Genomic DNA, 11961 nt, shown 5'->3' with positions numbered 1-11961 from the left:
TCTTTCTTTGTATATATCCAGGATGCTAGGCTCAGACTCATTATAATTTATCAAATTGTCTTTGCATCTACTCCTAATGTTCCTACATTTGTTTTTGTTGACAATTATGATTCTTTGATTGCTAATGACAACATGATTCATAACATACTCCTCATGAGTAGATAGCATTATTGTCTTATTACACCAATCATCTTTGTTTGCATTTAAGCTTGATCTTGTTTGGGAATTGTCAAAGATGTGTACCTAGTTACCATTTGACTTATTTGTTGATTCTAAAAATTAGTACTTCCATTATTCTAATTCAATCTATTATTGTTGTTTGTTTGATATCACACATACAAATGTCTTCTCATTTTACACATAATGTGCATTGGACATGACATCCTATTTTCCTTTCTTACAGATGTTAAATGACTTATGTTACACCCTAGCATATTTTGGATAAATATAAATGATTATTTGTTCTTCCATTATTGGTTATGTGCTTGAAAATCCTTTTTAGATTGTCATGAAAAGTGTTGACTTTTAAACTCATCTCCATTAACTATGATTACAAAAAAATTGAACTTTGCAATGCATTCTTGATAGTTTTATGTCATATGCAAACTTGATTGTATCCTTGTGAATTTTATGTATGTTGAAGGCTATAATTTTCCTTCTTACATCAATGTCACTCTTATCTAATTACATGACAAGCTTGAATCATCAAAGGTAGATATAGAAGTTTAGTAGAAGTTTATTGTAGTTAGGAGATGTTTGGGGCACATAACCTCCTTGAGTTCATTCTACAATTGGTATGAATGCGTATTTGTTAAGTACTACCCTAAAATAAAATAAAAACCATGATTTCATAATTCAAATTCACTAGATGTAATGTTGAACAATAAAACCAAATATGGTTTTATATATGATTTTCATTGTTTTCACCCCTTTTTAATGTAGATATAGTTGAGAACATTTTTATGATATATAAATGTTTAATTAAAGAAAAAAAAAAGTATGTATTATACTTCAAAAAGTATTCTTATTTCATGCTTTTGGTGATCTATGCTTGTAGCAACTTTAACTCTCGTTAGTTGCTAATCAAGCAAACAAAAACACAATCCATCATGAACAAGTATTAGTTTTTTATATGTCAAGCTAATAATAGTTATAACAAATTTACTTGCAACAATAGGGGATGTCCACGAGAAATCATTATAGCTATTTTTTTGTACACTCGTATAACCTAAACTATACATTGGGTTTTGGTGAGTTTTTTTGTTGACTTTATATATAACTTTAACATTTAAAAAAAAGGTATTCTCAATAGACAAATGTATGAATAGTCATGCAAAAATGTCTTAATAATGGGGCACAAGTGAACAAATTATGAACCAAACAAGCTTTAATTATTAATGAACTTTTAATGTTCTTTTATATGAACCATTTAAAATTAGTAATTGATATAATAGATACACAATGTACGAAATAACTATCTAACCGATATAACGACATTTTATTGTAATTTATTAATGATTTAAAAATTGTAAAATACTTCTTTGTAATTTTACTTTAATATTATATAATAAATAAAAACCTAATCACAACCATTTTGTCGACAAGATAGAGTCTTCCCACAACTTATACACCATTGCTAGAACATGTTTGACTACTTCCTCTAAGATAGGTTTTATAATTCAATTGAAAATTACTTGTTATAATTCAATTCAAGATGCTCAACCCTATCCTTTTAAGTTTTAATTAGTATTGAGAAATAACCACTTGTAGGTAATAGCATCCATATCAAAACTTAGAACAGAGAGCCAATGTCTTCAATATAATTTATATTTATTAAAATATATATTACACACATGCTCCACTAGATAGGAGACCAACCGAAGCAAAATCAATACAATAAAATGAACATCGCTACAAATGCGCCAGAAGCAAAGCTGTACAAAAATATGAATTTAAGCCAGGTAATCCAAATTCAGTCATCCAATCGCGCCAAATTCCTAATCCAGCTCAAAAGCAGCATTCTTCCAAGACACAACAGCAGCAGAGGGCAGCACAACTGCATATAAACAACGGAGAAAATAATAAGTCAGATCTACATGAAATATGAAACAAATAAGTATTTCCTAATCCATTCATTCCTTCAACGATCTATTTCTCACAAGCAGCATATTATGGATGTTAAGATGAGGGATATATTGAAAACTGTTCCAGTTATGAATCAGATTCAATTCATGACCAATTGAGATTCAAATCATTCTCATTTAGAATTGAAACTAGTTATAAGAAAGATGACCCATTGAGCCCAACAAAAGAAACTCACCATCCTTTCCAAAATCCATCGCCTCTTGATTTTGTCTGAGGAGGAGGTCCTCCCTGAGGAGCATATAAACCTTCCTGCGGATAACCAGCAGGAGGATAGCCCTGTGGTTGTTGAGGATAAGGTTGGGGATACCCTGTTTACATTGAAAAGAGGGTTAAAAATCATAAAACTTAAAGGATCTGAACACACTAAGCATAGATTCATATTCCTATGTGGGTTGTGAATGATACAAAATCTTCCATGCAGAAAACTAAAATTGAATAAATCTCATCAATGAGTTTCTTGACAATCAATACACTTAGAATATATAATATTGCTTATAAATTTCAAACTATGTCGTCTTCCAATCAATACCTTGTGGAGGAGGAACTCCAACAGGGGCTTGTTGCTGATTGTTATAATTCATCCTCTCTAAACTGAAGAAACAATTAACGGTGAACAAAAAGGCTGCAAATAATAATAATAAGCGTCTTCCTTGATGAAATGAATGCTATAGAATTGCTACAGCCAAGAGTTCCTTATATAAGAATTTTTTAGGAGCAGGGGAAGTTGCAGAGTATAAAAGACAGTTTAATTAATTCTATCTGCCGTAGGTTGTATTTGTATTTATAGGAAATTGTGATAATCAGGTCGGCGCGCAGTATGACGGAGAAATCTGAAAATATCAAACAATTAAAACGCGTCGTTTTAAACATTGATTTCGCTCGACTCAATCCCGGTCTTCCTCTGTTGTGTTTGATCTTTTCGCGTTTATTAACGTCGGCGACGCCGCGTGTTTATCTTCGTTAAGTTTCCCCTCTCTCTCAGCACAGGACACGTGGCATTGCACACGTGTGTTTTATGATAAAGTATATAAGTGGTCAAACCTTAAAGCCTTGGTGTCCTTCCAAGGCCAGCAAAAGAGACCATATAAATTGTACTTCGGAATAAAAATAAAATACTACAAAGTCACGTTTGGAATGTTCAAGTAAATGAACAGGTAGGTGGCTGACTGCAGTATTTTATTTAAAATTAAATAAGTATTTTTTCCTTTCTAATTTTTATAAAAATATATATTGTTGTTGCACTTATCCCAATCATGTAATTTACCATTCTCAACATTTTTATAATGTGTATACTGACCAGATCATTGATAGTAAATAGGTGCATTGAGGTGTTGAATGAGACATTGCTCCTAGGGCCCGCTTGATTGTTGGCATAAGAATTGAGAATTGTAATTGAGAATGGGAATAGGGATGTGGATGTGGAATATGTTAATCCCATGTTTGGCTGTACAATAGTGAAATTGGAATAAAGATTAAATTTATATGTTTATGAGATAATTGATACATAAGTAAAATAGATCTATGCTTAGGACCTCTAAAAATCGTAGTTCTAAGAGGATGGATGTGCTTGGAAGACTAGAGAAGGCATGCGGATTCAATGATTCATTTCTATTTTCTTTAAAATTATTATTGTTTCTAAAAAAATATTTATATTTTTACAATTTCAAGTTTCTAATTGGGGTTCGCTTGATCAACTGGTTATGTTGGGTGGATGTTTGTGTAGTAAGTTAAGATAACTGAACAAGTTCTAGCTAAGATAGAGTAGTAGTTCTGGTTTTATCAAATGAAATGGTTATTCAAGCTTGGCATGACTTGTGTGGTAATGACGACTAATTCACTACATGTCCATGTATTAATTTACTACAAAGTTCAAATTCCATGAAAAAGTCCATCTTAATTCTATTTTCTTGAACAAATTAGTGGACCTAGATATTTTGGTAGAGATTATCGATTTGGGGATATTTGCGATTCAAATTGGAAGTAGAAATTATCACCCCAAAGAGAATGAATGTAGACAGAGTTTCAAAAGGAAATTAAAATGATTCTTTGTCAGAATCGATAACATCACGAGGGAGATAGGAATCTTGAACATAAACTTGTAGAGTTTTGTGCTCATGCACTTTTAGCTTTTGGGTCACTCTTCATCCACACAACCTTCAACTTGAATGTCCCATCTATAGTCATGACTACTAGCACAATATTAGGAAGGGAGCCTATTTTCATTAATAACAAAACTCTTAGCAGAGAGCTAGTAAAGATCCAAATGGTAATTGGGAACCCAAATTGACCCGCACAACGAAAATGGAGCAAACTGACACACACATGAAAATGGAGCAAAATGATTTGGCCGATAAGTCGTATGCCAAATACCTTATGAAAGTTAATTGTATTCTAGAAACCTAATAATCCAACCCATAGACTTGAAAACTTAATCAACTATAAAAAAGAAGAATGGGAATAGGAATGGTCTATTCTAATAACATGTATTTTGGTGGAATCAACAAATGTTTATTTTGGGGAAAAATGAGAATACAAATTTCCATTCTAATTTCGATTTGACACACCCAAATAAAGAATTCATTTTTTAATGAAATTGTCTATTCCTATTCCAAGTCAATTCCAACAACCAAATGAGTCCTTAATGTAATGCATTTGTTTGTGTAAGTCATAAGGAGCTTCTAGTCTTTTGTTTGTGCATTTGTATTTCGTATATCTTGTAATAATTGCCAAAACTATGTTTGTGTTGTACTTTCTCCTTGACATCTAAGCATTGTTCTTCTAGTGTCCTCACTTGTGCTTGAGATGCGTCAATAGGCCTATACATTGTGGGTGGTAATTGTGTAGTGTTGTCGCTTACCAAGATTAGGGAAACGTTACCAAAGTTGAGGTGTTGACTATGAGGAAATGATTGGCATAACGTACTGTCTATTTTTAGTAATAGTTTTGGCCTAATGAAACTCATTTCATCAATAAGAATGTATCTGATGTCCTTCATTTTCTCTTGGAATGTTGCCAACGCATGTTCTTGTAGTGACAACATTTCTTTAATAGGAATTCTAAGCTTTGAATGTATGATCGTTCCATGTATATTGAGTGTAGCTATTCATGTCGGACCTTGTGTGAGGATTTTTTTACCTTGTTGTAGTGGTTTATTGTTAACTACATTTCTTATGCACACTATTAAGTAGGACATTTTTGTCCTAGTTGTTACTTCAATGATCATGTATAATGGGTTAGCTAAAGGGCTTTCACTATGGTTTGTAATTACTCGGAGTGTCACCTCTTGCTTTGATAATTTATATTTTGAAATGTCAATCTTAGACACCATTGCCTCATCATGACAACATGTTTTATTTTCATATATGAATTGCATTTCACTTTCCTACAAGTGTTGGGGTACCTTTTCCTATTCCCATAATTGGGTATGTGCAGGATCATGGTGTGCCAAAAAGTGGCGATGTGAAAAAAAATAAAGTTTGAAGACGTCTAAAAGCGCTTCAAAATCCGCTCTGACTTTTTTCCACCTATCCAGGTATCAAACCTAGAAGGAAAGGTCGAGCCTTATCGGATATTTGATAACCAACGGCTTATAACATTATTATTATTATATTATAATAATATAAAAACATTATATTATAATAGTATAATATATTATTTAATATAATATAATATATTATTTAATATAATATAATATATTATTTAATATAATATAATAATAATAATTATACTATAATATAATAATAATAATATTATTATATTATAATCATATAATATTATACTATAATAATAATATTATATTATAATGTATTATATTATAATAATATAATATAATATTTAATATTATAATATATAGTAATGTAATATAATATAATATATATATATATATAATATAATATAATATATAATAAAAAAGTATAATATATTATAAATTACAATAATATAATATAATATAATAATAATATTATATTATAATAATATAATATAATATAATAATAATATTATATTATAATAATATAATATAATAATAATATTATATTATAATAATATAATAATATATTATATTATAATAATATAATATAATAATATAATATAATATAATAATATAATATAATGTAATATATTATATATAAAATATAAGATATATGTTATATCTTATATAAAATATAATATGTCGTTCATATCGAATATCCGATATATGTGACATTACATAAATTAAAAAAATTATAGACCCACGGGTCCTTATTTCGCATATTTGGGGGCCAGTATTTGCACTGTGATCGGATATCAGATATACGATCGAATATCAAAGTATGTTTTTTTTTGTTTTTTAACTCATTTAAAACCTAAATTCAATAGATTTTAGCATGATTTTGTTTATTTTAGTTGAATCTAGGGTTTTTTTTGAAAAAAATGGTTAAAATTAAGGTTTTTTAAAAATATATATTACGTTTTGCAATTCAATAGGAATGGTTGATCAGAATGATGACACTGAGGCAGGGAATAATATTCCTCGTAACCCCCTACCAAATGATCCAGTACCCCCACAAAACCGTCCACCAAATGATCCTCTACCCCCTCAAAACCCTCCTCGAATCGAGGATTCGATAAATGAAAATCTCACCGAGTTGAGAGGTTTGCATAGAACATATAATAATGTACCCTCATTGGCTCCTATGTTATCCACGTTAAACACCATAGTGGATAACATTGAAACCCTTACGAACCAACAAAATGTTGCTCTTCATTGGTGTGATGAAATGCACAAGATGTTTGATGATGGTTTGGACTATGATGAGGTTGTGGCCCTCAACATAACCAAAGACGATTTGGCTAGCCTTTTTGCAAACCCGAAAATGGGTTTACCAGTCGACCCAAAAAAATTCAAACTATCGATTAAATGGTGCACAAATGATGCCATACGTGCAAACTTTTGGGATTGTTGGTGGATGGTCTTTGATATCCCTCCACATGGAAATTTAGACATGCCATTTTATTTCCTTAAAAAATTATATGTAGAATTTGTGTTGAAACTTAAAGTGAACTATTGGAGCATGAAGCCCAACATGGGCTTAGGACTAGGAGCTCCTCAGGATAGACCCTCTTCCCAATGGAAGAAAGCTAGGACTTTTGTCCCCCCCCACTAATATCTCCCCTCCTCCTCGAGTGCAACATCCATATATTATGACAGAGGCTAGCTCTCAGATCATCAGATCCATTCATAGGCTAAGTAGCTTAATGATATCTCAGGCTAGGTCAGTCCTGCCTTCTCGTGTTGATGATGCTGGTGCTAGTTCATCATCGGCTAGCTCATCACACGTTTGTGTGCTTCACACTTGCATTACATGCAAGAATATTTGCTTGGGTCCCATAAGTGATCTTCTTGAGTATCATTTTGTATTAGACAAGGATACAATAGACACATAGAGGCTATAGACCCTGATGCGAGAGAGGAGGGGAATGCAAAGGCATGGACTCCTTCGGTGTCTGTACGTGTATACATTTTTTTCTTATGAAATATGCAATTTAAATTTAATTTTTATAATAGTGTAATTTTAATTTTTAAGCCATATTGACTTTTATATGTATGTGATCTTCATTCATGTTTAGTTGATGACCAAGGAGGAGCTCAGACAGATTGATGATGCCATGCTCTTAGCCATTTCATTTGGCCTTGAGACATCTACGGTACATTATGTTGTGTTTGCATTTTTTTTTCTATTTGATATTGTAGCATATATGGTTGCTAAACTTTCTTTTATCTTGTAGGTACCACCTGTCCCGGGCGGACAAAGTGCGGGGGATGAGCCAGCACGCATTGACAAAGGAAATGTAATTAGGTGCTTTCTATTTGTCTAAATATCGATGCATTCTTGTAACATGTTTGTGGTAATCCCATTTAATTGCATTCTTTATTGTATATAGGGCGTGGCTACTGGCAATGAGCATGTGCAAATTCTACGTCGTAGACCATCAGGGATTTCCATTCGCACTGAGAGCCCCATTGTATGTATAAGTATCATTTATTTTTTATTATCCTTATCTTCATAAATAAATTCAAAACTGATTTCCATGATATTAACAACTACTATTTTGTATCTCATAGGAGACTCCTAGTGCACATGAGTTCCGAAGGGAGAGCTATGTAGATTTGATGACACGACCACTCTTTCCTGAGGAGAAGCCTACAATAGTAAGTTGTAGTTTGAATTCATGATTAAATATGTTATAACTTTAGCATGCTATGAATTATAATGTTATAGTTTAAATTGTAGATTCTTCTGACAAACATATTCGAACATATATAGCCCATAGTCAAAGAGGTAGAAGCATTGCCGAGGGCATATGAGAGAACTCCTGACTGGTGCAGGAGGTCGACGAGAGAGGTATTTATTATGAAATTTTGATAGTATAAATCTTTATTAAAAAAAAGATCATTATGCATTTGAGTAATTCAATGTTAGATACAAAGAATCATGTAAATTTAGTAGTCTATCTTTGGGTTTTCCATTTTTGTTTATGTAGGATGCATCTGATCCACCTAGTGCAGTGAAGATGCTATATTTTGATCATCCACCAGTACCCTAGGATAGTATAGCTGTTGTAGGATGCATCATCAGACATTTTGAGATGGCGTATGCCACATTGTATACAGAAACATTGATATTATACACATTCTGATGGCATGGTCAGCCACATTTTGTATATGGATCTATGTATTTTGATATATATAGAAATCAACTTTGCACATATGTCTGGCCTTAATAGAACTGCATAAATTGAAGTCGACATGTTTCAACCCAGAAACATGGCTTCAAAATCAAGTAAAGAAGTTGCAAACTAGTCAAAATCAGTTGAAGTCTCTGACAATTTCTAGACATAATGGCACATTGAAATTCCATCAGGCCCTAGTTACTCTGACTAGGGTCTAGTTTTTGGGCCCCAACTTGAATATTTCAAGTCAAGTGACCAGGAATTTTTCAAAGTATGTTGATGATTTCCTCAAAGTCTCTTTTATGGAGGAGGACTTTAATAAGCTTCATTCAATTGCTTTGACTGCAAAAATTGAATATGGTTTTCATGCAATACCACAAAGATCACAAGTGTATTATAGAATATTGTCAATTTTGAAGGAAGGCATTACAATAGGCAACAAAAGATTTGAATTCCTTGGCTTCTTGGCCAGTCAGTTGAGGGAAAATTCAGTTTGTCTGTTTGCTTCAAATGATGAAGTTACTGCCAAGTCCATCAGAAAATGGATGGGAGATTTTCACTGTAAAAATGATTCAGCCATACATGCCACGAAAATGGGGCAACCTTCTAACTCTTCGAGGTAAATATTAAATGTTCAAGATCATGAAGTTTCCCTTATTCCTAATAGTTATGTTCATATAGATGGTATCAACTACTGATATTCAGATGGAATCGGGAAGATTTCTTTATGTCTGGCAAAGTAGATAGCTCATATTTATTGATTAAGTATGCCTCCTCCTTCAGTGTTCCAGATCGCTGTGCCGAATCCAAATGGAATGCAATCTCTTGAAAATGAAATAGTTTATTTTAAGCCTTAGCATCATCGTCTTTTAGTATTTGATAGTTCATTGATAGCTCTCACGAGCTCTGAGTTATGACCCTCGAAAGATCGACCTTGAAATGCACTTAGAGAACCTTGGGGACTCCTCGGTACGAGGTGGCTGCGGATGATGGATGGTTTCTTTGGCTAGAACAAGGGTGTCACTAGGGTTCACCCACCCTCCTGAAGCTAATGGTATTGACGATTCGATGCCAAGATCAACAGTTTCAAAGTTGCACTGTGGTGCACCTATTAACTAAGGCACACTGCGAGTTTTGGCATCGAGCAAGATCGTTGTGCCGAATCCAAATGGAATGTGATCTCTAAAAAATGAGATAGATCATTTTAGGTCTCTGCATCACCATCTTGTAGCATTTGATAGTTCATCGATAGTCCTCACGAGCTCCAAGTTATGACCCTCGGAAGATCTACGTCGAAATGCACTTAGAGCACCTTGGAGACTCCTCGGTACGAGGTGGCCGCGAATGATGGATGGTCTCTGTGGATGGAACAAGGGTGTGACTAGGGTTCACCCACCCACTCGGAGCTAATGGCGTTGATGATTCAATGCCAAGATCAACGGTTTCAAAGTTACGCTGTGGTGCACCTATGAACTGAAGCATACTATGAGTTTTGGCATCGAGAGAGATTGTTGTGCCGAATCCAAACAGAATCTGATCTCTCAAAAATGAGAGGTTATTTTAGGCCTCAACATCACCATCTAGTAGCATTGAACAGTTCATCATTAGCCCTCACGAGCTCTGAGTTATGACCCTCGAAAGATCGACCTCAAAATGCACTTAGAGAACTTTAGGGACTCCTCGATATGGGGTTGCCACGGATAATGGATGATCTCTGTGGCCAGAACAAGGGTGTCACTAGAGTTCACCCGCCCACCTAGAGCTAATGGTACTGATGATTCGATGCCAAGATCAGCGATTTCAAAGTTGCGCTATGGTGCACCTAAGAATTGAGGCACACTGCGAGTTTTGGCATCGAGTGAGATCATTGTGCCGAATCCAAATGGAATGTGATCTCTTGAAAATGAGATAGGTCATTTTAGGTGTTAGCATCACCATCCTATAGCATTCGATAGTTTATCAATAGTCCTCATGAGCTCCAAGTTATGACCCTTGGAAGATTGACCTCAAAACACACTTAGAGAACCTTGGGGACTCCTCAGTATGGGGTGGCCGCGGATGATGGATGGTCTTTGTGGTCGGAACAAGGGTGTCACTAGAGTTCACCTGCCCACCCGGAGCTAATGGCACTGATGATTCGATGCCAAGATCAGTGATTTCAAAGTTGGGCTATGGTGCACCTATGAACTAAGGCACATTGCGAGTTTTGGCATCGAGTGAGATCATTGTGTCGAATCCAAATGAAATGTGATCTCTCAAAAATGAGATAGGTCATTTTAGGTCTCAGCATCACCGTCTTGTAGCATTTGATAGTTCATAAATAGTCCTCATGAGCTCCAAGTTATGACCCTTGAAATATTGACCTTGAAATGTACTTAGAGCACCTTGGAGACTCCTCGGTACAAGGTGGTTGCGGATGATGGATGGTCTCTGTGGTTGGAACAAGGGTGTGACTAGGATTCACCCACCCACTCAAAGCTAATGGCACTGACGATTTGATGCCAAGATCAGTAGTTTCAAAGTTATGCTATGGTGCACCTATGAACTAAGGCACATTGCGAATTTTGGCATCAAGAGAGATCGCTATGCTGAATCCAAACAGAATGTGATCTCTCAAAAATGAGATAGGTTATTTTAGGCCTCAACATCACCATCTTGTAGCATTCAACAGTTCATTGATAGCACTCACGAGCTCCAAGTTATGACCCTCGAAAGATCGACCTGAAAATGCACTTAGAGAACCTTGGGGACTCCTCAGTATGGGGTGGCCATGGACGATGGATGGTCTTCGTGGCTAAAAAAAGGGTGTCACTAGAGTTCACTTGCCCACCCGGAGCTAATGGCACTGACGATTTGATGCCAAGATCAGCAATTTCAAAGTTGCGATGTGGTGCACCTATGAACTGAGGCATACTGTGAGTTTTGGCATCGAGCGAGATCATTGTGTCAAATCCAAACGGAATGTGATCTCTCAAAAATGAGATAGGTCATTTTAGGTCTTAGCATCACCATCCTATAGCATTTGATAGTTCATCGATAGTCCTCATGAGCTCCAAGTTATGACCCTCAAAATATCGACCTCGAAATGCACTTAGAGCACCTTGG

The 11961-nt window shown here is 34.6% G+C and overlaps 1 protein-coding gene across 1 annotated transcript; it reads right to left on the bottom strand.

Moving 5' to 3' along the window:
- Nucleotides 1–1811: 1811 nt before the first annotated feature.
- Nucleotides 1812–2900, bottom strand: LOC149561538 (uncharacterized). Its single transcript, XM_089825176.1, has 3 exons — nucleotides 2675–2900; nucleotides 2321–2453; nucleotides 1812–2056 (listed from the first exon to the last, which is right to left on the bottom strand). Exons 1-3 carry the CDS (start codon nucleotides 2724–2726, stop codon nucleotides 2008–2010), a joined length of 234 nt encoding a protein of 77 aa, XP_089681302.1. The 5' UTR covers nucleotides 2727–2900; the 3' UTR covers nucleotides 1812–2007.
- Nucleotides 2901–11961: the final 9061 nt, after the last annotated feature.

The sequence above is a fragment of the Cupressus sempervirens genome, chromosome 4 (assembly GCF_028749045.1).
Source record: "Cupressus sempervirens isolate cs-2001-9-10 chromosome 4, ASM2874904v1, whole genome shotgun sequence".
NCBI lineage: Eukaryota > Viridiplantae > Streptophyta > Pinopsida > Cupressales > Cupressaceae > Cupressus > Cupressus sempervirens.
The sequence above is the reverse complement of the archived record's forward strand: the minus strand, read 5'-3'. Positions and strand labels throughout refer to the sequence as shown.